A 26,816-nucleotide genomic window follows, 5' to 3' on the forward strand; every position below is an offset into this window, starting at 1 on the left:
GGACTGCTAGGAGATCCAACCAGTCCATTCTGAAGAAGATCAGTCCTGGGTGTTCTTTGGAAGGAATGATGCTCAAGCTGAAACTCCAGTACTTTGGCCACCTCATGCGAAGAGCTGACTCATTGGAAAAGACTCTGATGCTGGGAGGGATTGGGGGCAGGAGGAGAAGGGGACGATAGAGGATGAGATGGCTGGATGGCATCAGTGACTCGATGGACATGAGTTTGAGTGAACTCATGGAGTTGGTGATGGACAGGGAGGCCTGGCATGCTGCGATTCAGGGGGTTGCAAAGAGTCAGACATGACTGAGCGACTGAACTGAAATGATGCAGTGCAAATGCTTTTAAGGTTAATTAGATCCCATTTAATTTTTGTTTTATTTCCATTACTCTAGGAGGTGGGTCATAGAGGATTTTGCTGTGATTTATGTCAGAGAGTGTTCTGCCTGTGTTTTCCTCTTAGAGTTTTATGGTTTCTCATCTTACAATTAGGTTTTTAATCCATTTTGAGTTTATTTTTGTGTATGGTGTTAGAAGGTGTTCTAATTTCATTCTTTTTTTTAATATGTATTTTTATTTATTTACTTATTTGACTGAGCTAGGTCTTAGTTTCAACATGAAAAGTCATTAGATGTGGGATCTAGTTCCCTGGGCAGGGATAAAACCCAGGGCCCCTGCATTGGGAGCACAGAGTCTTAGCACTGGACCACCAGGGACATCCCTAATTTCATTCTTTTACATGCAATTGACTAGTCTTCCCAGCATCACTTGCTGAAGGGTCTGCATTTAGAATCAAGTCAGGAAAAAGTGCCATTTCTTATCTTGGTGTTCATCAATTTTATTGCATATTAAAAAAAAATAACACCCTGCCTCTAACAATCTTAGTTTGCAATACAAACAGTAGGTGCAAATTGAAAAATAATTATATCTAGATCTTTTCACTTACAAAGGTTCAGGTGTGATTTAAAAAAGTCTCCCCTTACTGCTGTACATTAAAAAATGCACCGTACAGTCTTCAAATTAAAGGTGGATTATATCAGCAGTTGGCTGCACTAGATCCATTTAGCTTCTTTTTGGAAATACATTGAGTTATCCTGCTGGTAATATTCAGAGTTTCAGAATTTTATTACTAATGGCATTATAAATGTCCTCAGTCATAGGCACATACATTTCTGCTTTGTCATCCAAGAAATACAAGGCATCTTTGATAACTGCAGGGTTAAAGCCCTCTTCCACGAGGGTCACTTTTCGGTGTTTAAAAGTTCCAGTGATCTCAATGGTGTCCTGAAAAACATCAATCATTTAAGAGCTGTGAGGCGGGTTCTGTGGGATACCAGTACAGCCTGTCTTCAGAACCTCCACTAGGGGGCCCTCTGTGGAGGTATTTTTCCTTCCCTTAAAGCTTAAAGATCACTTGAGGGGCGGAAGGGGCTGTGACAGTGGAATATGAAGCAGAAGCATTTTTGCTTGGCAAGCTTCAGGTATTGCTGGAAAATTCTGATTAATGGTGAGGTGGGGAAAGCAATCATCCACACACAGACAAATCTGCTTTTTCACACTTTTTCTGTTTCTTGTCTCTACTTCAATAAATAGGGGGATTTGAGGATATTTCAACTTTGATGTCTCTCAACGTCTCATTGTAAAGCAAATGTCAGGGCTTTATGAATATCAACAGAGATAATTGTATAACCTTAGCAATATCTGGTAATCTAACACTGCTTTTCTTAAATCCTCAGCTACAGAGTCACAGTGCCCAAGATCCAAAAGTGAGTTAAACTAAGGGGTTAATGTTTGAGAAAGAAAACAGTCCCTCTATCAGTGATAGCTTAGCTTTGGAGTTCTGACTGGCTAATGACGCCCAATTAAATTTCAGGCCGTAGACAGGTGCAGGACTTCAGTGAGGTTTTTTTTTTTTTTTTAAACCATTCTTTAAAACTGGAAACAATAAGAAGGTCAGAGCATTTCTATTTTATGTGTCTGTTATACTGCATCAAACAGACATTGTGAGTTATTTGCTAACATTCTTGCTAAATGAACTGTCTGTCATTTTAAGGAGAAAGGGATTAGGATTCAGTTTCAGCTAGTTTTATCTTCTGGTATTTCTGCTTCCTCATTGAGCTCCCTGAAAAGGGTAGTGAAAATTTGGCTGGCAAGGTTGCCATGGTAGAGAAGAGTTGTTTCCTAAGAGGCAGGGGTCTCCAAGAGAAAGGATAACTGCAGGGTCTCACCTGAATTCTTAGAAACCGGGGCCTTGCATAACTAGGCAGGTAATCGACCACGTGCTTAAAGAGTTTCCGTCCATCAAATTCATGGTCTGCCTTCATCTTGATCGAGGCCATGCCAATTCGACCCTCATGACCTAGAGTTAAAGGGAATAAAAATTGGGTGTGTTTATTTTATGGTGCTTTGCTAGGTCAGAGGATAGTGAACTGAGACAACATTATGGCATGGGTTTCTTTCGGATAGCTGGAATTTGTATTTCAAAATATATTTTGAAGTTAAATTCTGAAGTGAATTAATGGTAAAACAACAAGCTATACATTGATTGAATCTTTATTACATGCCAGGCCCTTTACGAAGTATGTTTTCGTATCTATTTATTTTTTGACATGTCCACACTGCTATATTTATTTATTGTTTTTGGCTTGTGGGGTTTTCGCTGCTGCACGTGGGCTTTCTCTAGTTGCGGTGCAGGGGCTTCCCATCGCAATGGCTTCTCTTGCTGTGGAGCACAGGCTTTAGGCATGCGGGCTTCAGTAGCTGTGGTGCGAGGGCTCAGTTGTTGTGGCCCATGCGCTTAGCTACCCCTCAGCCTGCGGAATCTTCCTGGACCAGGGACTGAATCCATGTTCCCTGCTTTGGCAGGCAGATTCTTACCCACTGCACCACCAGGGAAGTCCATGAAATGTGTTTTATGTACTATCTCATTTAACCTCATGACAACTGTATGAAGGGGTGCAAACGTTATCTCCATTTTACAGGTGAGGATACTGAGGCTTAGTGACATTAAAAGACTTGTTCAATGGATGAACCTAGAGCCTATTATACAGAGTGAAGTAAGACAGAAAGAGAAAGAGAAAAAACATATTCTAACACATATATATGGAATCTAGGAAAAAGGTACTGAAGAATTTATTTACAGGGCAGAAGTGGAGAACCAGACATAGAGAACAGACTTATGGACATGAGGAGAGGGTGAGATGTATGGAGAGAGTAACATGGAAACTTATGTTACCATGTGTAAAATAGATAGCTAAGGGGAATTTGCTGTATGGCTCAGGAGACTCAAACAGGGGCTCTGTATCAATCTAGAGGGGTGGGATGGGGAGGGAGATGCGAGGGAGGTTCAAAAGGGAGGCTGATTCATGTTGCGGTTTGACAGCCTAGATGTAAACTACTGTATGGACAACCGGTTGAACTAGAGCCTAAAGGAAATTTTTTGAACTCTGATGAAAAACTCTTGTTCAGGGATAACTGGGCTTAGGTTGTTCTTTAGGTAGCAGGTCAGATCTACTGTGCTTCAGGTACAAATGTCACCTCTGAGGCTTAGTTATATAATTATGGTTCCTAACAGCTTTGCCTCTGCATTCCAGAGAGGCTGACAGGCGGGAAGGTGAAGGCAGATCAAGGGTGGGCTGTGTCACCCCTAGCCTCCACCTTGATGCCATACTAGTCCGGAGAGGTTGGACTCTCCACTGAGAAAACAGATCCTATAAGGCAGGGCTGTAAGCGGAGAGGCATTCAGAACAATTACCATTGTTTTCTTGTGAGGACAGTGGTAATTACTTATAAATACATCTTCTACCTGATCCAGGAGACCCAGTGGGAGTCTGGGTCCATTTTTCTGAACTACTTAACTGTAACCAGAGAAGGAGATTGAGCCACCCTTTGTCACTTGGGCCCCAGCTTTCGAAATCTCTCCCATGGTGATTGCATGTTTACCTATGACTCTAAAGAAAACCAGAGGAAAGCGTACAAGAAAGGAAATGCATCCACATTTGCTTTGCCTCTTGTCTGAAGGAGGGAGGCAGGGCACCGGACCCTCTTTCCTTAGGGTCCCCTGGTAGCTGTGTCAAAGGCACTAGTCTCAGGAATCTTGAATGTCTCCAGTGAGCTCCTTTTAGAATGAAGGCAGAGGCTGATGCAACAGAAATCTTCAGTGTCAGCTGGCACCTTGCTTCTGAGAGGCAATGGGGCTGATGGATCTCAGGTCTCTGTTCTGATTCCCAGAGGTCGGCTGGGGCTAGTTGAGTTCCAGGGGGACGGCTCCTGTCTGCAACAATTTAAGCCAGGGGTTCTCTAGAGCTGTACTAACAACATGGTCACCACTGCTCACATGTAGCTATTAAAATTAATTAAATAGAATGAAAAATTCAGTTCCTCAGTTTCACCAGCCACATTTTAACTGCTCAACAGCCATATGGTAGCAATTGGCTGAGAGTGCAGATATAGAACATTTTCAGAACATTGCAGAAAGTTCTGTTGATAATATAAAGTTTTACAGAGGAGCTTGGCAGTTCTGATGTCATCTCAAAGCTGAGATCTGTGAAAGCCTTGTTAAGTCCTTTGGAACTGAGAATCACCCCAGCGGACTTATGTCTTTCTCTAGATGAACTGCCACATTTCAAGGCTGCTGGGATGAAGCACAAGCTGGAATCAAGACTGCTGGGAGAAATATCAATAACCTCAGATATGCAGATGACACCACCCTTAGGGCAGAAAGTGAAGAAGAACTAAAGAGCCTCTTGATGACAGTGAAAGAGGAGAGTGAAAAAGTTGGCTTAAAGCTCAACATTCAGAAAACTAAGATCATCAGGCCCATCACTTCATGGCAAATAGTTGGAGAAACAATGGCTGACTTTATTTTTCTGGGCTCCAAAATCACTGCAGATGGTGATTGGAGCCATGAAATTAAAAGACACTTACTCCTGGGAAGGAAAGTTATGACCAACTTAGACAGCATATTAAAAAGCAGAGACATTACTTTGCCAACAAAGGTCCACCTAGTCAAGGCTATGGTTTTTCCAGTGGTCATGTGTGGATGTGAGAATTGGACTATAAAGAGGGCTGAGCACAGAAAAATTGATGCTTTTGAACTGCGGTGTTGGAGAAGACCCTTGAGAGTCCCTTGGACTGCAAGGAGATCCAACCAGTCCATCCTAAGGGAAATTGGTCCTGGATATTCATGGGAAGGACTGATGTTAAGGCTGAAACTCTAGTATTTTGGCCACCTGATATGAAGAGCTGACTTATTTTAAAAGACCCTGATATTGGGAAAGATTGAGGGCAGGAGGAGAAGGGGACAACAGAAGATGAGATGGTTGGACGGCATCAGCGACTCAATGGACATGAGTTTGGGGGAACTCTGGGAGTTGGTGATGGACACGAAAGCCTGGCGTGCTGCGTTTCATGGGGTCGCAAAGAGCTGGACACGACTGAGAGACTGAACTGAACTGAACTGAGACTCACAGAATCTGAAAACAGGAGAGATGTTGGGATTTGTACCTGATCTTTCACTTCTGTGAGAATTCTCATAGGATTCCTAGTGGACAGCCAGCCTCTTTACACATTGGTGGGACATTGTCTGTCTCAGGAGACAGTGCATTTTGTTGCTGGTCCCTCAGGTTACAGGAGAGGTCTCAGGCTAAAAGTTGCTCCCTGGTCATTTCAATCCATCCATTTTCATTCTGTTCTCCAGAGTAATATGAACACACCTGCTCCTTGTTCTTTCTGATGTCTCCCAATCATTTGAAACCCATTAGCCTCCTCTTCTTTGTTCTATATCAGTGGCTCCGAAACATTACTGGTTGTTAGACCCACTTGGGAATAAAATTTTTAAAAAGACACAAAAGACTGAGTCCCAAACCCCAGAGGTTCTGACTCATTAGATCCTAGCTTTAAAAAGTTTCTCAGATGACTCTGAAGACTGGCTAGATTTTGAGAACCACTAGGCCTCCATGCTTCTCAGACTTTAGTGTTTTTTAAAAATTATGGTAAAATAATGTATCGTTATTTTAACCATTTTAAAGTGTACGGTTCAGTGGCATATACAATGTCGTGCAATTCTTATCAGTATCTAGTTCTAGATAATATTCATCACCTCAAGCCAGACTTGATTGTTTTTAAGAATCACTGCAGGGCTTGTTAAAACACAGCTTTCTGGGGCCCTAGCCCAGAGATTCTGATTAAGTAGGTCTGGGGTGGGCATTTTTAATATGAGAAATAGCACATTTTTAACAAGCTTCTAGGCGATGATGCTGTTGCTGGTCCAGGGACCCCACTGTCAGCCAAAAAAAAAAAAAAATGTACAGTGTAAGTGGTGGTTTAGTTGCTCAGTCATGTCTGACTTTTGAAACCCCATGGACTGTAGCCTTTCAGGCTCCTCTGTCCATGGAATTCTTCAAGCAAGAATACTGGAGTGGGTTGCCATTTCCTTCTCCAAGAATTAAACCCAGTGATTGAACCCAGATCTCCTGCATTGCAGGTGGATTAGTTGTGAGTTAAGTTTTGAGGGCAAAATGAGGGCTATAGCCTAGAAGATAGCATTTCAGATGGCTCTGAGAAACTGCTCCAAGGAGGTAGTGGGAAAGGTCAGTATATACGAGACTTTAGTGAATGGGGAGTACATGCAATCAAGCACATATATATATATATATATTTTTGCAGGTTACTGCTAGTCATGAGGAGCAGATGTCACCATGAAGAATTTAGTGCTTTTCTACAAAAGATAAAGGAGATGCAAGAATTAGCTTAAGAAAATCTTCTGAAAATATCTACCTGAAGACCTGCTCTACTAGCTTTTCCCAAAGCACAGATTGCCTAATTCCTGATCTCTACCCGGAACTCCAGCTGTAGCAGCTCATAATTTGATCCTTGTAGAGGCAGATGGCAAGTGCCAATGGCAAGTTCCAATTTATAGGTGACACCACTTTGAAGAACATGGATTAGGCCTTTCATTCCATTTCCCATATTCTCTTACCTTGTCATACTCATTCTTTTGTATTGTTACTTAAAAAAAAAAAAACCCCAGCATTTAGAAGTGCATGCAACATTTTGGGTGGGATCTGTGAGAACATGGTGTGATGGCTGACAACCAGGATATAGGCCCTTGTGATAATTCAGCCTGAAGTCCAACATGAGAAGTTGGACTTGGGTCAGATTCTGACCCAAGATGTGGCTACATTTCCTATCATGTCACTGTCACAGAGCTGGAGAGGAACAGGCAAGAGAAAGCCTCAAATAGTCTTTAATAAACAAAAGGACAGCATGATGTCATGTGAAACCATCATAACTCAAGGAAAAGGGACTTTGGGATTTCCATTCTGAATATAGATGAGAATCCCAAGTACTGAGTTCTAGGAAACACCATTACCCCTAGTACCTTATATCTGGATAGTGATTTGGAGGTTTTAATCCTCCTGACATCTATAATTACAATGATTTCATGACAACCCTCATGTACATATCTGATAAACATATATTTAGTATTTATGTAATTAAAATGAATTAGTTTTCTTGGCAATCTTAACTGCAGGGTTGGTATTCTCCCTAATTTAGTGGCTTGCCTAAAGTCAAACAGCCAGCAGGTGTTGGAGTCAGGACCCCAAATCAGACCCCACACACCCCTCTCTCTTAGCAGAGGCTGATCAGCAGACACAGGCTTGGTGACAGCACTTTGTGTGAAGCTTCTCAAACTCAGTGGGGCAAGCGGGGATCAGGAACTTGCTGTTAAAGTCTGGGAAAACTCAGCCCCTTCTTGGCTTTTTTCTTATAGCAACTGCACTTGCCTGTTATTTGTGCCTTCCAGTTCAGAGGCCAAGATGCCATTTCTAAGCTCTCAAGAGTGACACGTCTTTTCTTGAGACATGCCGAACGCTGCATGGGCCCTGCATCTCTGGGAGATTTGTCTTGCTGGAGAGTCTCAGAACAGCTTGGGAGCTGAACCACAGAGGAAGGCCAGGTTCAGAGGGACTCACGTGGCTGGTTTAGAATGCACATAAACCAGACATGAGCCCTTTACTCCCAGGAGCTGGCAAAGAGTTGTTTGCTTTTCCAGCTGGCAGGAAAAAGTGATGACAAACTTTGCCCTGGGGTTAAAATTATGTTCAGTTAGTGTAGGAGTTTTGGCTTTGATTTAGCATACATTGTGCATACCTGGCACAGACACACCGTAAACATTCACCTCTTCGACAAAATCAACCATTCCTACTGTGTCAGCGACTTCAGTGGTGGCCACATTTTCCCCTTTCCACCTGGAAGAAAAGGCAAGGTTAGCAGAGGTCATTGGTGGTCTGTGGTCCAGGTGGTGTGTGGCAGGTGTTTTCTCCAGGCCTCTGTGGGATGGCTGCGTTTGTCTTCCTCACCTTGGTCCTCAAACTCTCCAACTTAACTCATGGGAGAGGCATCCTGCCTGAGGCATGAAAGACAAAGGCATAGACCTAAATAATAAAATGTGAAATTTTAACCTCCAGACATGAAATGTGGTACACAGAATGATGTTCTAATGTTAAAATACAGGTTTGGCCTAAGAAAGGCACTAGGAATAAAAAATAAATCTCAGTGACTTTTTGTTGCGTATAGGTCTCTCCCTTTCCTCATTCACTAACTTTGCTATTTTTAATTCAGTTAGCAAATTTCTATTAAATAGAATTTCATACTTGTATTTCAGGGTCTTAGGTCTATGAAAATGCTTTTAGTAAGAAAGAAAACATCATACTTTATTTGTAGGGAGAATAAAATGTTGAATTTTAGTTAAATTTTAACTTACATTTAAAATTCTTTAGATCTCCCCAAGGTATCTTTTTAGTAACATGAAGGCAGCATAAACTAACAATTTAGATCCAGAGTCATGGGGTGTTAGAGATGGAAGGAACCCTAAGGATCACTGGGACCTTCATTTCCTGGGTGAAGTAACTGAGGTGGAGAAAGGTTACCTGCCTTGATAATACATCTGCTCACAGGCAAAGGAAGCCTGGGAGCTGAGTTCTCATTCATATCCATGCTCTTTCTACTAGACAACTCCCATCTCTTCGTTATTCATTCATGCAAAAAGTAATCACTGTGCTAGGTGCTAGGGTTGGGGGTGAACAAGCAGACAGAGTCTGGCCTCAGGGAGTTTATACAATAAGGAAGCTGGGTTAAACAAATTGTCATGAGGCTGGAGGACAATGCTGTTGCTGAGAATTAATTTCATGGTCTGTTACAATGACTTTCAATGTTCATTGTGCTGACTTAGGGGTTCTGTGGGAAACCATTTGGTTGGGGATGGAAAGTGGGAGGGAGAGGCCCAGGTGGGGCTCAGAACCCTTGCCTCCTCTTCAACTAGATCATCTTCATATTAATTTGCATTTGATTTTATCTGAAAAAAAGCCTTATGATAGAAAACAGTGTGAACATCCCTGGCTGACCTGAGTGGCTGGTAATAACTGATGATAATGAGAGGAACTGAACAGACTAAGTTATGGAGGTGCCCCAAAGCAGACACAGGTATTCTCTCCTAGTCTCATCTGGTTGCTCAGCCAAGTTCACTGCACAGTGCAGAGCGACACCCTGTGTATCTTGTTCCATATTTTCTGGGAATATGTGTGTGTGCTAAGTTGCTTCAGTTGCGTCCAACTGTTTGAGACTCTATGGACTATAGTCCGCCGGGCTCCTCTGTCCATGAGATTCTCCAGCCAAGAATACTGGAGTGGGTTGCCATGCTCTCCTCCAGGGGATCTTCCCCACCCAGTGGTTGAACCTGTGTCTCCTGCATTCCAGGTGAATTCTTTACCGCTGAGCCATCAGGGAAGACCTTTCTGGGAATACAGGAGGTTGAACTGACATGACAGAGAGAAGGAAATGGAACACCACAACCAAAATGGAACATGATTCTAATTTAGAAGTAAGCCAAATTGTGCATGTGTTTGTTTTTGGTTCAATAATTCAGAGAAACCAACCGGAATGTGTCTCCAACTCTGTCGTGGAAGTAGATAAAATTTTCGTGGTCAATCATTAAGAGATCTCCACTGTTAAAATAGAGGTCTCCTTTCTTAAAGACATCTCTCAGTTTTTTCTTCTCCGTCTGACTCTTTCCTCCGGCATAGCCATTAAATGGTGCTAACGCTGTGATTTTGCAAACCAGGAGTCCAGGTTCACCTAAGACAGAAGGAAGAATATAGCTATTTTATGTGCTGCTGCTGCTAAGTCGCTTCAGTCGTGTCCGACTCTGTGCGACCCCATAGACGGCAGCCTACCAGGCCCCGCCGTCCTTGGGATTCTCCAGGCAAGAACATTGGAGTAGGTTGCCATTTCCTTCTCCAATGCATGAAAGTGAAAAGTGAAAGTGAAGTCACTGAGTCTTGTCCAACTCTCAGCGACCTCATGGACTGCAGCCCACCAGGCTCCTCTGTCCATGGGATTTTCCAGGCAAGAGTACTGGAGTGGGGTGCCATTGCTTTATGTGCTAGCAGTAGGAAAATTTTATTATTAACCTGCCTTTCAAACAGATGGCATACAACCCACTGGTAACAAGTTGGCTGCAGAAAGTATCATTTTACATGCACATGTATGTATATTTCCATGTACATCATATACAGACATATGTACACCATGTACACACACACAGAGTACATATTCTCTATGCTTACACATTTGTAATTCTTTTAATACTAATATTTTACTGAATAATGATTTATATACATAATTTGACAAATGCATGGTAGTTTAAGCTTTAAAGTAAAAGCCTCCTAAAACTAGCTATAGTTTTGTAACCATAATTACATATCCCGTTCATAATGAAGAAGTTACTAAGCAAGGTTTCAAATTATAGTTACATTACATGTGGTCATAAATCATTGCCTTTTGGAATTTCTCTATTTCCAGAGGTACAAAGTAAACCTCTTCCCCCACCCACTCTGGAAAATTTCACATGTTCATTTTAGCAGTGATATGTTAGTTCTTAAGGTTCACTCGGTTAAGATAAGACATGACAGGTTAATATAACAAAATTTTACTGTACCTTTGGGAACCTTGATGCAGTATCCATTTCCATCTCGAACGGGTTCATCTTTCTCTACGTCATATTTAATCAGCTCATAATTTATGACTTTCTAGTAAAATTAAAATGGATCATTTTGAGCACATATTCTTTCACAAATTTTCATTGTTTATTGTGTTATAGCATGCAGAAAGTATATAAAGTACGGATACCATAAGTGTACAGCTTGATGAATTTTTACATATGCATACACTTACGTAACTACTGTCCAGATCAAGATACTAAACATTTCTATTACCTTAAGAAGTTTCCTCCTGCCCTTCTCTCTCAAGTCACTATTCTGATTTTTATTACTATCAAGTAGTCTTAAGCATCAAATACATGAAATAAATATATGCCTTCGTATCTGCTGCTTTCACTCAACATGTCTGTGATATTCCTCCCTCCCTGCTGGTGTTTGTGTCAGTGATATACTTTTTATTGACATGCAACTTTCCTTGTATGAATATACCATACTTTATTTATCTCTTTTCCTGTTAATGGACATTTGGATTATTTGTAGTTTTAGACTATTAAATATAAAGCTGTTATGAATATTCTCATACATGTTCTTTGATGGATATATCACTAATGGGCTTTTAAAGTCTTATTTAACACCCCCCCCCCCACAAACAAAAAATCTTGTTTAATGTTAATACACCACGGTTAAATGTTTTCTGTTCCAGGGACATGTCCTCAAATACATTTAAGATTCAGTGGTACAATGGTATAATTTGTTTCATGCCATGGCTATAAAATTATTAAAATTTTACTGTATTTCTTGTTACTATAATCCAAGGGCATAAGAATTTAAATTTATATAACTCAGTAAGAGCAATAAGTATATTATTATCTACACTTGCAGCAAAACACAAACATCATAGTATTTAGACTTAATTATTAACTATGATTACTATGTCCATTTCAAATTTATATTCAAATCTATACATAAATTAACCAATCATATGCTTTTGTAGTAGCAGATAACCATTAAAAACCAAATAGTATATATAGTCAACAAATATAGATCTTGTTTATTTGCAAGAATGTAAAAAAAATTAAGGGTGGTAACTATTGCTTCTTTCCCTATCAAATGTATGGTAACCTTTTTTTTTAGTTATAAAATATGGTTTTGTTTAAAGTAGAAAATGACAAAACATGGCAATCAGTGGATGAGAAGGAAAGAACTAGTAATACACAACATCAACTTCTCAGGTTTGGTTTGAATGTTTCCCTGAAACTCACTTTTTAAAAAGATATCTTTTTTGATGTGGACTATTTTAAAAGTCTTTATTGAATTTGTTATAGTATTATGTCTGTTTTATGTTTTGGTTTTCTGGCTGCAAGGCATGTGGGATCTTAGCTCCTCTACCAGGAGCTGAGCCTGCACCCCTTGCATTGGAAGGTGAGATCTTAACCTCTGGACCAGCACGGAAGTCCTTGCAACTCATGTCTTTGAGTGTCAGTAGTGCCCTGGTGGCTCAGATGGTAATGAATCCACCTGCAATGCAGGAGACTCAGGTTGGGAAGATCCCTGGAGAAGGGAATGGCAACCCTCTCCAGTATTCTTGCCTGGAGAATCCCATGGACAGAGGAGCCTGGCGGGCTATGGTCCATGGGGTCACAAAGAGTCAGACACATCTGAGTGACTAACACTTAAGTGACCACATAGATATCTTGCACCAGGCCTCAGCTCAGCTGTCTGCCCTCTCTTGTTTTTGAACCACATTTATCCTGGGTCTCCAAGGTTTGGACTCATCCAGGTTGGCCTGACCCTGACTAGAGAAGATTGACCCTCTCAACAGTGATTCTCAAGTCTGTAATAGAGCTGCCCAGTAGAATCTTCTATGGTGATGGAAATGTTCTATAACTGAACTAGTCAACGTGGTAGTCACTAAACACATGTGGCTACTAAGCATTTGAAATGTGGCTAGGTCAAATGAAGAACTGATTAAAAATTGACATAATTTAAATAGCCATGTGTAGCCAGTGGCTACTGTACTGGGTGGCACAGGTATAGACGACAGTGGAGGGACATGTGTAGTATAGGCTTGGCTCTTATTGTTAGAGAGGTGCCTTGGACTTGGAAATCCCAGGAGATCAGGCCAGGATACAAAGAATGGAACGATAATAATCTTTACAGCTATTCAAGGCTGTTATATGGCAGGCATTGGGCTATATTCTGTCTAATGTAATTCTTTCAACAACTCTTTCCCCTTATTACATAAGTTTGGGCCAGGTACTAGGCTCTATATTTTCCCTTTCTGTTTTATTTCTGAAGTTGAGGCATGACCATGGGAAAGGGCATGACCTTGGGCTAGTCTGGGATGGTACTGGAATTTGGTCTTTTGGGCCAGCTCTCTTATGCACAAGGACTATTGTCCTCTGTACTTGGTTGGTCAGTCCCTGGGGGCATCGGTTGCCTGGGAGCTCTGGTGTGGCTGTTTCATGCCCAGGCAGGATGAGGTGCTCAAGGCATAACAACAGTAATGACTGCTCAAGTCAGTGAAGATTCAGCATTTGCTGAACGTTTCTGGAATTTTGCAGAATAGGTGGTCATCTGGAAGACTGCTCAGACACAATAAAAAGCAAAGAGATTGTCTGGAGATGAGGCAATAAAATGACTGAGAGGGAAAAGAAAATGCTGCATGAGCTGGCTTACACAAAAGAAATATCTTTCTCGTATAGTTACTATGGCGTGGTACTAAGTCACTTCAGCCGTGTCCAGCTGTGTGTGACACTATGGACTGTAGCCCGCCAGGCTCCTCGGTCCATGGGATTCTCCAGCCAAGAATACTGAAGTGGGCTGCCATGCCCTCCTCCAGGGGATCTTCCCAACCTGTGTCTCTTAGTCTCCTGGATTGGCAGGCAGGTTCTTTACCACTAGCACCATCTGGGAAGCCCAGTGTGGTTACCAGGTGAACACAATTGCATCCAAGAACTCGGATGCATCCTGGTTCTCTCAAAGGAGCAGTTCTTAATCTTGGTTGAATAGCTTTAAAAAAATACTACCTAGAAGGGTGGGATATGAGGTGGGTGGGAGGGAGGTTCAAGACAGAAGATAAACACACACACACACTCATAGCTGATCCATGTTGTTGTATGGCAGAAACCAGCACAACATTATAAAGCCATTATCCTCCAATTAAGAACTTTATTTCTAAAAATACTAAAAAAAATACTGATGTTTGGGCCCACCCTCCTTTGAACAAAAGAAAGTGAAAGTGAAGTTGCTCAGTTGTGTCCAACTCTTGGCAACCCCGTGGACTATAGCCCACCAGGCTCCTCCATCGATGGGATTCTCCAGGCAAGAATACTGGAGTGGGTTGCCATTTCCTTCTCCAGGGGATCTTCCCGACCCAGGGGTTGAACCCAGGTCTCCCGCACTGCAGGCAGACACTTTAACCTCTGAGCCACCAGGGAAGCCCTCCTTTGAACAAAGGTGAACACAAGGTGTCCCTCCTTCCAAACCTCTGGGGACAGGGCCCTGCACCTATATGTATAAAAAGACCCTCCACCAGCCTCTTGATGGTGACACATGTCACAATGTGTAGTTAACATACAGAACTGGTAACCTTCAAGTGTTTTTAACATATACAAGTATAAATGGCATTAAAGACTTCACACAAGTTATAGATGGAAAACATAGTGGATTGTCATTAACAGAAATTCATATGTGAAAATTAAAGGACCCTGTCATTTTTAGGTCATTGTCATAGAGAATGAGCAAAACCTCTCTTGGTGATATAGATGGGTCATGGAATTCTTATAAGAGCATCATCATGATACAGCTTTCAAGAAATCTCCATGTACTGAAAGCTGGCTATAGATGCCCTTGTTTTCCAACATACTTACTCTCTGTAGGTAGTTTACTCTTCCAACTGCACCAATTTTTCTCGTGTAATTCATAAATCCGATATTGCCTTCAGTGGAAGCATAGAACTCATTAATGTGAATATCCCCAAATCTCCTGATGAATTCTCTCCACACATCTGCTCGTAAGCCATTTCCCACTGCCATTCTGACTTTGTGGTCACGATCATTTGGTTTCTGTAGCAGGAGAAAGAAGAGACCAAACTGAAACATCTTGGGAGGCTGTACTTGCATATTAATAATGGCCTTTGTGTTTCTACATATTTATGTTGGTTATGAATTGACCTTAGTGCACGCCTTTATTGTCCCCCACACATATTATACCCAACCCCTCACTCCCATCACAGCATGGGCTGACACTGGGAACTTAATAGCCGAAAGACTTGTATTTTCCCATTTTGATTTTTAAGGGGTGATATGAGACAACTGGACCAAAACCTAAGTGATGCCAGTATTTAATCCCCATCCAATCTGAAGCTTGAGTCACATGTTGTTTTCCTTCTAAGTTTTATATTGAAGTATAATTATTTTATGATGTTATGTTAGTTTCTGCTATACAATGATGTGAATCAGCTACATGTATGCATATATCCCCTCCCTCTTGCACCACCATCCCACCCTTCTAGGTCATCACAGAGCACTGAGCTGAGCTCCCTGCGCATGTTGACTGTTCTCTTGATGAGGCTGGCGAATCTCAGTGAATTGTAGGTGCCATGGGAAGCGGTCTGTCAGAGAGGGACACAATCTGAAGCTATAGTCTTCACTTGACAGTGAAGAAGAAAATGGGAACACAGTCCAGGGAGAGAGAGAGGATCATTTTCCATAAAGTCAGTCAAGAGCGCTCCCGTGAGGGCCTGATGGGACTGGACAGAAGACTCTTGCTCACGCATTCATTGTCTAGAGAGACCAGGTGATCACAAGAGCAGGTGGAGGGGAAAAGGGGGTGGGAACTGGCTTCCAGCTGCCTCAGGTGGCCTGGAGGAATATGCTTTGCTATAAATAGAAATCACAATGGAAAAGTTATTTTGAATACACAACTGAAAGCTGAGCTTTATCAATCAGCAAGAGAGGTGGATAAGAACTGGGCTGTTTTCCATTCAATCACATTTATGAGGCCCTATAAATATGCCCGAACCTTAGGTAATTTTAATGATATTTTATATTAATGAGACATTTGATTGAGGTCAGGTGATCACAGCTTGGAGGGAGGGGCAGGTAAATAAGTATAATTTTAACTTGCAAAATGTGTAGCTCGATGACCTTTGAGAGAAAACAGGATGGAGAGAGGTGAAAGTGCTAGGTAACTATGGCTCTCCTCTACTGTCAAATACGAATGTCTTTAACTGAACAGCGATTTGCTTAAAAGAGCAGACATTCTGAAGAGCATTTCTACATTATTTCTTACTCTGTGAAATCACTGTGAAATGATTTTGGAATAAGAGACCCTTTTTGGGAACAACAACAACAAAAAAAAACTGTTTGCAGTGAGAGGCTGGCAGTTCTCTGACAAGGGGAGAACCTTTGATCCGGTGGTTAAAAACCGAACCAAACAAAACTTGAATGGTTTCCATGCGAGAGGTGTCAAGGAGCCAGTGGAGCAGTGTGTGAGCATTTAATTTTTAAGTAGCTCCTTGGTCAAAATTCAAGTTACAAAGTTCTTTCAGGAGATCTAACCAGAGAGGTGGACAATACCTGTCCCTAGTTAAAAGCGGGCCCCTTGTGCAGTCTTATGAGGAGGAAATGTGTAGGCAGAGAGACAGACTAGGGGCTTCATGCCAGTGGTTCTTTTTTTTTGGCCCCACCACATGGCTTGCAGGATATTAGTTCCCCAACTAGGCATCAAACCTGCACCCTCTGCAGTGGAAGTGCAGATTATTAATCCCTGGACCACCAGGGAAGTCTGAGCCAGTGGTTCTTAACCAGCGTATTGAGAAGTCTTACCTGAGAAGCCTTCTGAACTTGCACGAATCTACTTGTTCTGAGTGGGAACCTATTCTCTTCATCAGCTCTCTTGGTCCCTAGGTTACCTGGATCCCTTTTATAATTATCAAGTACCGATAAGTCAGGATGGGCTTTGCAGGTGGCTCAGTGGTAAAGAATCCTGCTGCCAATGCAGGAGACATAAGTTTCATCCATGGGTGGGGAAGATTCCCTGGAGAAGGAAATGGCAACCCACTCCAGTATTCTTGCCTGGGAAGTCCCAGGGACAGAGGATCCTGGTGGGCTATAGTCTAGAGGGTTGCAAAAGAGTTGGACACGACTTGGTGATTAAAACAATAACAACTGCAGTCAGGACACCATACAGCTGGTTTGCCAGGGCCAGTCCTGGTTTACACCTGTTGTTCCGATGTGCTTCTTAGCGACACGGCTTCTGCTCTCAAATGGCCCTGTTTGGATAGTGACTTATAGATAGGGTCACCTTGTCTATAAGGCACTATTCCTCAGCAAGGACTGTCAGCTTTGCAGAGACTATCCTTGCCCCAACACTGGTGTGCCTCACTGCCACTCTGAGAATAAAACATTAAAAATATTTGCTTAAAAATAACCACCTGACTTGGTCCCAAGGCCTGTGTGAGAAGTTCAAGAGTAGCAATTCAGAATGTAAACCCAAGACCTTATTTCTTCTACATGCAGTCCACCATTGCCCTCTTAGTTCATTTCTTTGTCTAATTAAACTGCAGGCTCCTTTTAGTCCAAATTTCTCTATATATTGTCCATAGTGCCTGGCCCTGTGCTTTGCATAGAGTATAATTCCTGTAGTAAAAGAAGACATAACCTCCGCCATGAAAACACCAGCCATCCTGTTCAACAGTTCACAGCTGGGACATCCACACCAGGGAGGGCTTAGGATGCAGGAGGCTGCAGCGCTCTGAAACGTGGGAAGTGGGCTGGCCTCACAGGTGCGTCTGTCACCTGCAGGTGCCAGGTAGCTGGGCTCACAGTCACAATACCACCAGCTTAGTGTTCATCATAAACCAAGAGATCCAATTACACCAGCAAAAAGGATTAAGGCTGTAGGCTGGAAATGTTTGAGAGTTCCTGGAGCCTTTGGAGATGTCTGGTTCTCACCTAAGCTTTTGATCACCAGGGCCTGTGAGTAGCAGTGTTTCTCTTTTTGGAATTTCCTCATTACCAGAGCCACTCCCCAAAGGAACTGTATTTTAGGTCAAGGGTCACCTGCTCATTTGTTTTTTTAAACAAAGATCAAACATTCTATTCCACGTTACAGGTGAGGTGCAACATGCAAACACACCTGGGGCATTTTAATCCACCGCGGATTGAATGACTGATGAAGGGTCAGAGGTCAGGGTGTTCAGAGAGGGTGAAGGGTGCCAGGTAATCAGAAGAAGCAGAAGACTTTTATTAAGGGTTTTGCTATGTGTCAGGCAATTGCCCTGTATTATCTTAAGGTCCGAAGGAGCCCTACTGAAATGTGAGAGATAATCAAGTATTCGCCTCAGATTACAGTTGAGGAAACAGAACTTTGAAAAGTTTAAAGTAATTTGCCCAAGATCACACGGGTAGAAACACAGTTGCTCCAAAATTCAAATCCAAATCTATATGACTTCAGAGAGCATGCTTTTCCTTAGTTAAAAAAAAGCGACACACACACACACACAGAGTTTAAGAACCCAACAGTACTGAAAGGCTTTTATATGAAGAAATGTTATTCCATTTATCTGTCTTCATCCTTTGACTCCAGCCTACTACCCAGAGGCAGATGCCTTTAATGCTTGTTGCTGCTGCTTCTCACCTCCGTGTTTCTAAATGAAAAGATCTGCTATCTTTCGAGTAAACACTTTAGACATTATTTACTGATTTCCCATTGTGCTGGATGGGGATTAAACTCTCTCTCAATTTTCCAATATCACAATTTTTGGTTAAAACAATATTCAATGTTCACATTATTCTGCCCCTAACTCACCACTGATGAACTCAGTAACATACTATGAACAAATTCTTGAACAAATGTTTGTTTTTCTTAGGAATAATTTCCTCCCTGCCCATTTGCTTGATTTTCTTAGTTTTTATTTGTAGTTCTTTCCTTATCCTCCAAAAGCATCTAAATACAATGATACGCCTTCTATCAGATGATATAATTTCCTTTTTTTCCATTTTTCTTCCTTTTATCCTTTTGTTCCAATCTGGACTAGTTGTTCTCCTGGCCTAGGAATATCCTTTGTCTCTTTTCCCTGGATCCTGGGTTTTCCTTTTTGGTTTTTCACTCTCCTGTTTGGATGGAATATTTTCTCTAGGAACTTCCTAAAGGACGGTATACAGGAGGTAAGGTTTTTTTTTGAGACTTTGAATGTCTGAAAAATCTTATTTTACCCTTGATTAATAATTTGGTTGTATATAAAATTCTAGATCATTAATAATGTTTACTTAGAATTTTGAAGGCACAGCTTCCTGTGTCTTCCAGCTTGAATGTTGCTGTTGGCAAGTCAAATGTTATTCGTATAGAATCCTCCCTCTCTTTTGATAGCCTTAAATAACATCATAGTGTAGTTTAAGCTTTTAAAAAAAATTCCACTAATTTTCTTAGGTACTCAGTTAGCCCTTTCAATGCATCCTTCAGTTTTGGGAAGTTTTCTTGTGTTATTTCTTAATTATTTCCTCCTCTCCATTTTTGCTATCCTTTCCCTAATGTCCTATTAATCAGATACTGAATCTTTTGGATCCTCTAATTTTCTTATTTTGTCTCCACTCATGTCTATCACTTTATCTTTCCTCCAATTTTCTGTAAGATTACTCAACTTTATCTGGCAACTTTTCTATGGATTAAGTAATTTTTAAATCATATTTTTATTTTTCAGGAGGCATTATTCTGGCTTTTTTAGTAGCATACTATTTTTGTTTATGGATATAATATCTACTCTAACATTTCTGAGAATATTAATTATTGATTTCTGGAAGTCTTCTCCTACTGTCTGAATTAATGCTCTTTCTTCTTCTGTTTTAAAAATGATCTTTCCTATTAGAGGTTTTCCTTTGGAATCTGTTCATATTTAGGAGTAAGACAACCCAGGTGGCACTAAGTGGTAAAGAACCCACCTGCCAATGTAGGAGACCTAAAAGACGCAGGTTCGATCCCTGGGTTGGGAAGATCCCCTGGAGGAGGGCACAGTAACCCACTCCCGTACTCTTGCCTGGAGAATCCCATGGACAGAGGAGCCTGATGGGTTACAGCCCATGGGGTCACAAAGAGTCGGACACCAATGAAGCAACTGAGCACGCACAAGGCAACAAAAAGATGCTTGAGCTGCTCTGTCTAAGCCAATGTCCAGTTTCTTTTCTGGGAAAGTTTAGTTCTCCCTAAGAATGACTCCCTAAGATGGCTGGATGGCATCACCAATGGAATGGACATGAACTTGGGCAAACTCCAGGAGATGGTGAGGGTCAGGGAAGCCTGGCGTGTTGCAGTCCATAGGGTCGCGAAGAGACAGACACAACTAGGGGACTGAACAGCAACAACAAAGTATACCTCTCCTCCGACATCTTGCCTGCTAGCATCACTTACTAAGAGTTCTGAAAGCTGTGCAGGGGAAGGCAGCTGGTCAGTGAGTAGACAGTTACTCAGTCTCTGCTCTCAGTGCCTCAATCCCTGCCCTCCTCTGCTCCTAGGGTCCTTGAGAAGTTCAGAGCTTCTCTAGGTCTTCCCCAGACAATAAGTCTCCTGTCTCTGATAAAAGATTGAGAGAGGTTGACCATGCTGCCTCCAGAGTCCTTGCTCTTAAGAACTATATTAAGCCTGTTGAGCCAAAACTGAACTCCTGCCTTAGGGTGGCTCGTGCATTTCTCCCTAGTCCTCTGCTTTACCAAGGGAGCTACTGGACATGACCCAGGAGAGGGAAGAGAAGCATCTTCTCAATATTGCCCCAGATTCTCCTGATGAACCAGGTCATTCTGTGGATGGGTGTCATTTGGTTCATATGCTTAGCTAGGGTAGGAGTTGCCTCCCTGATATCCAGTGCCTGGCGGCTGACGGTAGAGTTAGCTGCTCCAGGATCAGCCAATTTCAGAAGCTTGAAAGCTGAGGGCATTTCTGATGATATTGATGCAGAACCTTCCACCATCAGTTCTAGTTTATATCCACTTTTGCTGTTATTGCTACAAATGGCAATATTTCATTACATATATATCATCTCCTCTTTTTTAACTTTTTATTTTTTAGTGGAGTATAGTTGATTAACAATGCAGTGAAAGTTTCAGATGTTCAGCAAAATGATTTAGTTATACATATACGTGTTTCTAATCTTTTAAAAACTCTTTTCCCATTTAGGTTGTTACATAATCTTGAGCAGAGTTCCCTGTGCTATAGAGTGGGTCTTTGTTGGTTATCCATTTTAAATATAGCGCTGTGTACATGTCGATGCCAAACTCCCTAGTTATTCCTTCCCCCGCTGGCAACCATAAATTTGTTCTTTAAGTCTGTGAGTCTATTTCCATTTTGTAAATGAGTTCATTTATATATTTATTCTACGATTCCATATTTAAGTGATAACAGAGGATGTTTCTCTTTCACTGTCTGACTGACGTCACTCAGTATGACACCCTCTAGGTCCATCCATATTGCTGCAAATGGCATTATCTCATTCTGTTTAATGGCCGAGTAATATTCCATTGTATACATCTGCCACATCTTATCCATCCCTCTATTGATGGACATTTAGGCTGCTTTCATGCCTTGGCTATTGTAAACTGCTGCAGTGAACACTGGGGTGCATGTATCCTTTTGGACCATGTTTTTCTCTGGATATAAGCCCAGGAGCGGGATTGCTGGATCAAACGGTAGCTCTATTTTTAGTTTTTAAGGAATTTCCATACTGTTCCCCATAGTGGCTGTACCAATTTACATTCCCACCAACACTATAGGAGGGTTCCCTTTTCTTCACACCCTCTCCAGCATTTATTGTTTGTAGATTTTTTTGATGATGGCCATTCTGACCACTACGCTACCTCATTGTATTTTTGATTTGCATTTTCTATACAAAAGATCATAACATTTTAAAAAGCCTTTAACTGAAGGTTTATTGAGATGACATTGAGCATTTCTTACAATACTAATAAGTATTTTCCTGACAAACCAGACCAGAACTCAGGGGTGGGGTAAATCAAGGGCAAACAGAAACTCCAAATCTCTTTCTAGATTAGAGGCTGTCCATGTACTACTATTATACACCAAATCATAATATATTTTGATGATGTAAAACCCCAATCAAACTGAATGCTTTCCAGCATCTGAGACAAAATAAAAAGGAAATGTGGAAGTGTGTGTATGGGTATGAACCTGAAAAAGTGACATATGAACGTTTTCCTCAACTCCAAAGGTGGCTCCCCTTAGAACTAACAGGGAAAAAACCTAACATGCTCCCTCCCTCAGGAGACTTCTAACTGACAATGAGGTGTTTTTAAGGCAGAGAAGAAAAGCCAAACAGCAGGCCCTATATGGATTTCTGGGGTTTGATACAGAGGCATGCAATCTTCCAGACCAGGTGGAATATTCATGTGAAAAACAGAAATTGCTATGGGAAAGGTCCTCACCCAACTCATAGCTAATTATGACCCTCAGGAATCTGTTGACTCTGCTTCATGAATTAGAATAATGTGTGCTAAGCCCAGATATTTTGGGGGAACACATTACTTCCCTCAAGTCAATTATATATCTTTCAGGAGCAAGAATTTAGAGGTTCATTCAGCAAAATTTGTTGATGCCTAGAATGTGCCAGATACGGATCTCAGTGCCAGAGATCTGGCAATCAACAAAGCCCCTGGTGCATGGAGCTTTCATTTAACTGGAGGAGAAAGACAACAATCATACAAACCTGCACTGTGTCAGAAGTGACAGTGCCACAGAAAGCAGTAACCCACGAGATGCATGGTGAGGGGCAGGACGGTGTGCTTGAGAATCAGTAGCAAGGATCTCTCTAATGAAGAGCCATACGGGCAGAGACCACATGAAGTTAGAAGGGAAAGAACTAAGGCAAGAGCATCTTATACTTCTTTACGTCACACTGCTTTTGTTACAGGCATACCCTGCTTCATTGTGCTTTGCAGATACTTCTTTATTTTTTTCACAAATTGAAGGTTGGTGGCAAGCCAGCATTGTTAGATGATGGTTAACATTTTTAGCAATATAAGTATTTTAAAATTAAGGTATATACACTGTTTTTTAAAGATATAATGCTATTGCACACTTAAAAGACTACAGTATGGTATAAACATAACTTTTATGTGCACTCGGAAACCAAAACATTCATGTGACTTGCTTTATTGTGGAATTCCCTTTGCTGTGATGGTCTGGAATTGGATCTGCAATATTTCTAAGGTGGTCTATATATAAACTGAACATACTGCTACTGCTAAGTCACTTCAGTCATGTCTGACTCTGTGCGACCCCATAGACAGCAGCCCGCCAGGCTCCCCTGTCCCTGGGATTCTCCAGGCAAGAACACTGGAGTGAATTGCCATTTCCTTCTCCAATGCATGAAAGTGAAAAGTGAAAGTCAAGTTGCTCAGTCGTGTCCGACTCTTAGTGACCCCATGGACTGCAGCCTACCAGGCTCCTCTGTCCATAGGATTCTCCAGGCAAGAGTACTGGAGCGGGGTGCCATTGCCTTCTCCGAAACTGAACATAACTGGTGCTTATAAATAGCAGTTGATCAACTTAGTGATCCTTTGAGTTTGTTTTCTTTTGATGAGTAAAAGGATTAAAGAAAGTAGAATCTGGTGAGTTTATTGCATTGTCTAGTTTAGTGGTCCTAATGAAGGGTTGATTTTGCCTGCCAGGGGATATCTGGCAATGTCTGAAGACATTTTGATTATGATGACCTGGGAGGATGGGGAGGGTATCACTGGCATGTCCTGCGTAAAAGCCAAGAATGCTATTAAACATCCTATGGTGCACGGGATAAATTCATACGGTAAAGAATGAGTAGGTGCAAAATAATGGGTGTAAAAAATTGGGACCTTGATGTGGTCCCAGGCAGGCTGCCCTCTCTGATGAGAGCTGAGAACCTGGGCAGAACGAGCTCTTTCAAACAACCCCATCAAGATATGTGGGTATCTACAGGCAGGGCAGATCCACAGTACTTGGAGTCATTACCTTGGGACATCTGTTCTAAGCTTGGTAACAGATTTAGTTAGAGGGTTCCTAAGTTTATTCACTAAGCAACATTAAGTAAAAGTTTTCTGCATGAATGTGGTATAAGAGAGGGCAAGGCGATGAGATGTGGTCCCATGGGAGGCATGAAGACCAACACTTGCAAAGTGACAAGGGCCACAAAGGGGGAGAAAAGAAATGAGGTACAGGAAGGAAGCAATGACTTCTGTTTGGGTGACTCACATAAGTTTAGCATGTGAGGTATCACTGAAGCTGGGCTTTGACAGTGAGTAAGGTTTAAACTAGAGGAGGAAACAGAGGATATGCTGGTAGAGGGTAAGGTATGAAAACAGGCACAAAGGCAGGGAATAACGCTATCACAGCGACTTTGCTTTGTGTGCATGCTCAGTCATATCTGACTTTTGTGACCTCAGGGACTGTAGACCGTCAGGCTCCTCTGTCCATGGAATTCTCCTGGCAAGAATACTGGAATGGGTTGCCATTCCCTTCTCCAGGGGTCTTCCCAACCCAGGGATCGAACCTGTGCCTCCTGCTTGGCAGGCAAATTCTTTACCACTGAGCTGCCTGGGAAGCCCTATTACAATGACTGCCATCAAGGAATGGCTTTCCTGGTGGCTCAGACAGTAAAGAATCTGCCTGCAATGCAGAAGACCCGGGTTTGATCCCTGGATCTGGAAGATCCACTGAATAAGGGAATGGCTACCCACTCCATTATTCTTGCCTGGAGAATTCCATGGATAGAGGCACCCGACAGGCTACAGTCCATGGAGCTGCAAAGAGTTGGACATGACTGAGCCACTAACACACTAACCAACAAATTCCCTATGGTAGGTGTGCTGCCAAGACTTTATAATGAAAAACTATAGTATAAACTGAAAACTGATATATGAGAAGCAGTTGAAACCTAGCATGATCCAAAGTGACTTGAATTCCCATCTTAAGCATTTCAAAAAGATAATGAAACATAGGAAGTGTTACCTGAGGACAGTTGCATAAATATCGAAGCAGTTCACCAATATACTGAATGACAGTGATGTTATATTTTCTGCAGTCATCCCAAAACTGGCTGGCTGAAAATTTGGTCCGCAAAACAAGAGTAGCACCTAGCGAGAAGGAATAGAAGGTACCAATAAAGGATTGCTACCAAAACAGTCCCAAGTTATATTTTTCACTTTTGAAATTCATATGTGAATTACATTCATAAACAAGTGTTAGGGACCAACTATATTCAATGCAAAAAAAAAAGAATAAGACATGGTTTTATTCAATAGGAGATTACAGTATAGTGGGGGAAAAGACATAAGGTTTTCTAGCAAAAGTCAGCTTGCAATAAATAAACACAGTCCAGTGAAGCCCTAAGTGTGTGTGTGTGTTGGGGGAGGTAGATTAATTTTTCCTGGGCAAGGGCTGAGAAAGACATATTTTTAAAAAGGTAGGATTTGAATTAGGTCTTGAGAAATGAATATGGAGAAAAATGAGAGACTTCCTGGCAGAGGAAAAATCATGGACATAAAGATAGGACAGTCCAGAAGGTTGGGGGATGGCCAAGATTCAGTTGGTCTGTGACCAGAGTGGTGAAAGGTGAGTGGGTCAAAGGAGATGAACGTGGAGAAGCAGCTAGGGTTGCAATTCTGGAGAGTTTGTAAGCGTCTTGAGCAAGCAGGAGATAGTCTTCTATGGTGGATGATATAGACAGAATAATGGTTCTCAACACATCCACATCCGAATCTCTAGAACCCATGAATATGCTACCTTACATGACAAAAGGGACTATGTAGATGTGATTAAACTAAGGATCTTGAAAAGGGGAGATTATCCTTCTCCATGGGAGGGCAGACAGATTGAAAACCACAATTACAGAAAACTAACCAATCTGATCACATGGACCACAGCATTGTCTAACTCAATGAAACTAAGAGCCATGCTGGGTAGGGCCACCCAAGACAGATGGGTCATGGTGGAAAGTTCTGACAAAACGTGGCCCACTGGAGAAGGGAATGGCACACCACTTTGGTATTCTTGCCTTTAGAACCCCATGAACAGTAAGAAAAGGCAAAAAGATAGGACACTGAAAGATGAACTCCCTTGGGTCGGAATATGCTACTGGAGATCAGCGGTGAAGTAATTCCAGAAAGAATGAAGAGATGGAGCCAAAGCAACAACAACACCCAGTTGTGAATGTGACTGGGGATGGAAGTAAAGTCTATGCTGTAAAGAGCAATATTGCATAGGAACCTGGAATGTTAGGTCCATGAATCAAGACAAATTGGAAGTGGTCAAACAGGAGATGGCAAGAGTGAACGTCGACATTCTAGGAATCAGCAAACTAAAATGGACTGGAATGGGTGAGTTTAACTCAGATGACCATTATATCTACTACTGTGGGCAAGAATCCCTAGAAGAAATGGAGTAGCCATCATGGTCAACAAAAGAATCTGAAATGCAGTACTTGGATGCAATCTCAAAAACGACAGAATGATCTCTGTTCGTTTCCAAGGCAGACCCATTCAGTATCACAGTAATCCAAGTCTATGCCCCAACCAGTAGTGCTGAAGAAGCAGAAGTTGAACGGTTCTATGAAGACCTACAAGAACTTCTAGAACTAACACCCCAAAAAGATGTCCTTTTCATTATAGGGGACTGGAATGCAAAAGTAGGAAGTCAAGAAATACCTGGAGTAACAGGCAAATTTGGCCTCAGAGTACAGAATGAAGCAGGGCAAAGGCTAACAGAGTTTTGTCAAGAGAATGCACTGGTCATAACAAATACCCTCTTCCAAAAACATAAGAGAAGACTCTACTCA

The 26,816-nt window shown here is 41.8% G+C and overlaps 1 protein-coding gene across 1 annotated transcript in view; it reads right to left on the reverse strand.

Moving 5' to 3' along the window:
* Positions 1 to 812: 812 nt before the first annotated feature.
* The window catches only part of SLC27A2 (solute carrier family 27 member 2), a 52,622-nt gene continuing 26,618 nt past the window's right edge, over positions 813 to 26,816 (reverse strand). Inside the window, exons 4-10 of the mRNA XM_027971844.3 lie at positions 24,992 to 25,116; positions 14,872 to 15,066; positions 10,999 to 11,089; positions 9,938 to 10,136; positions 8,154 to 8,251; positions 2,228 to 2,358; positions 813 to 1,283 (exon numbers count right to left, since the gene is read on the reverse strand). Of these exons, the coding sequence (XP_027827645.1) occupies positions 1,107 to 1,283; positions 2,228 to 2,358; positions 8,154 to 8,251; positions 9,938 to 10,136; positions 10,999 to 11,089; positions 14,872 to 15,066; positions 24,992 to 25,116 (1,016 nt within the window). The 3' untranslated portion in view covers positions 813 to 1,106. The remainder of the gene's footprint in view (positions 1,284 to 2,227; positions 2,359 to 8,153; positions 8,252 to 9,937; positions 10,137 to 10,998; positions 11,090 to 14,871; positions 15,067 to 24,991; positions 25,117 to 26,816) is intronic.

Source organism: Ovis aries, chromosome 7 (genome assembly GCF_016772045.2).
Source record: "Ovis aries strain OAR_USU_Benz2616 breed Rambouillet chromosome 7, ARS-UI_Ramb_v3.0, whole genome shotgun sequence".
NCBI classification, from domain to species: Eukaryota; Metazoa; Chordata; class Mammalia; order Artiodactyla; family Bovidae; genus Ovis; species Ovis aries.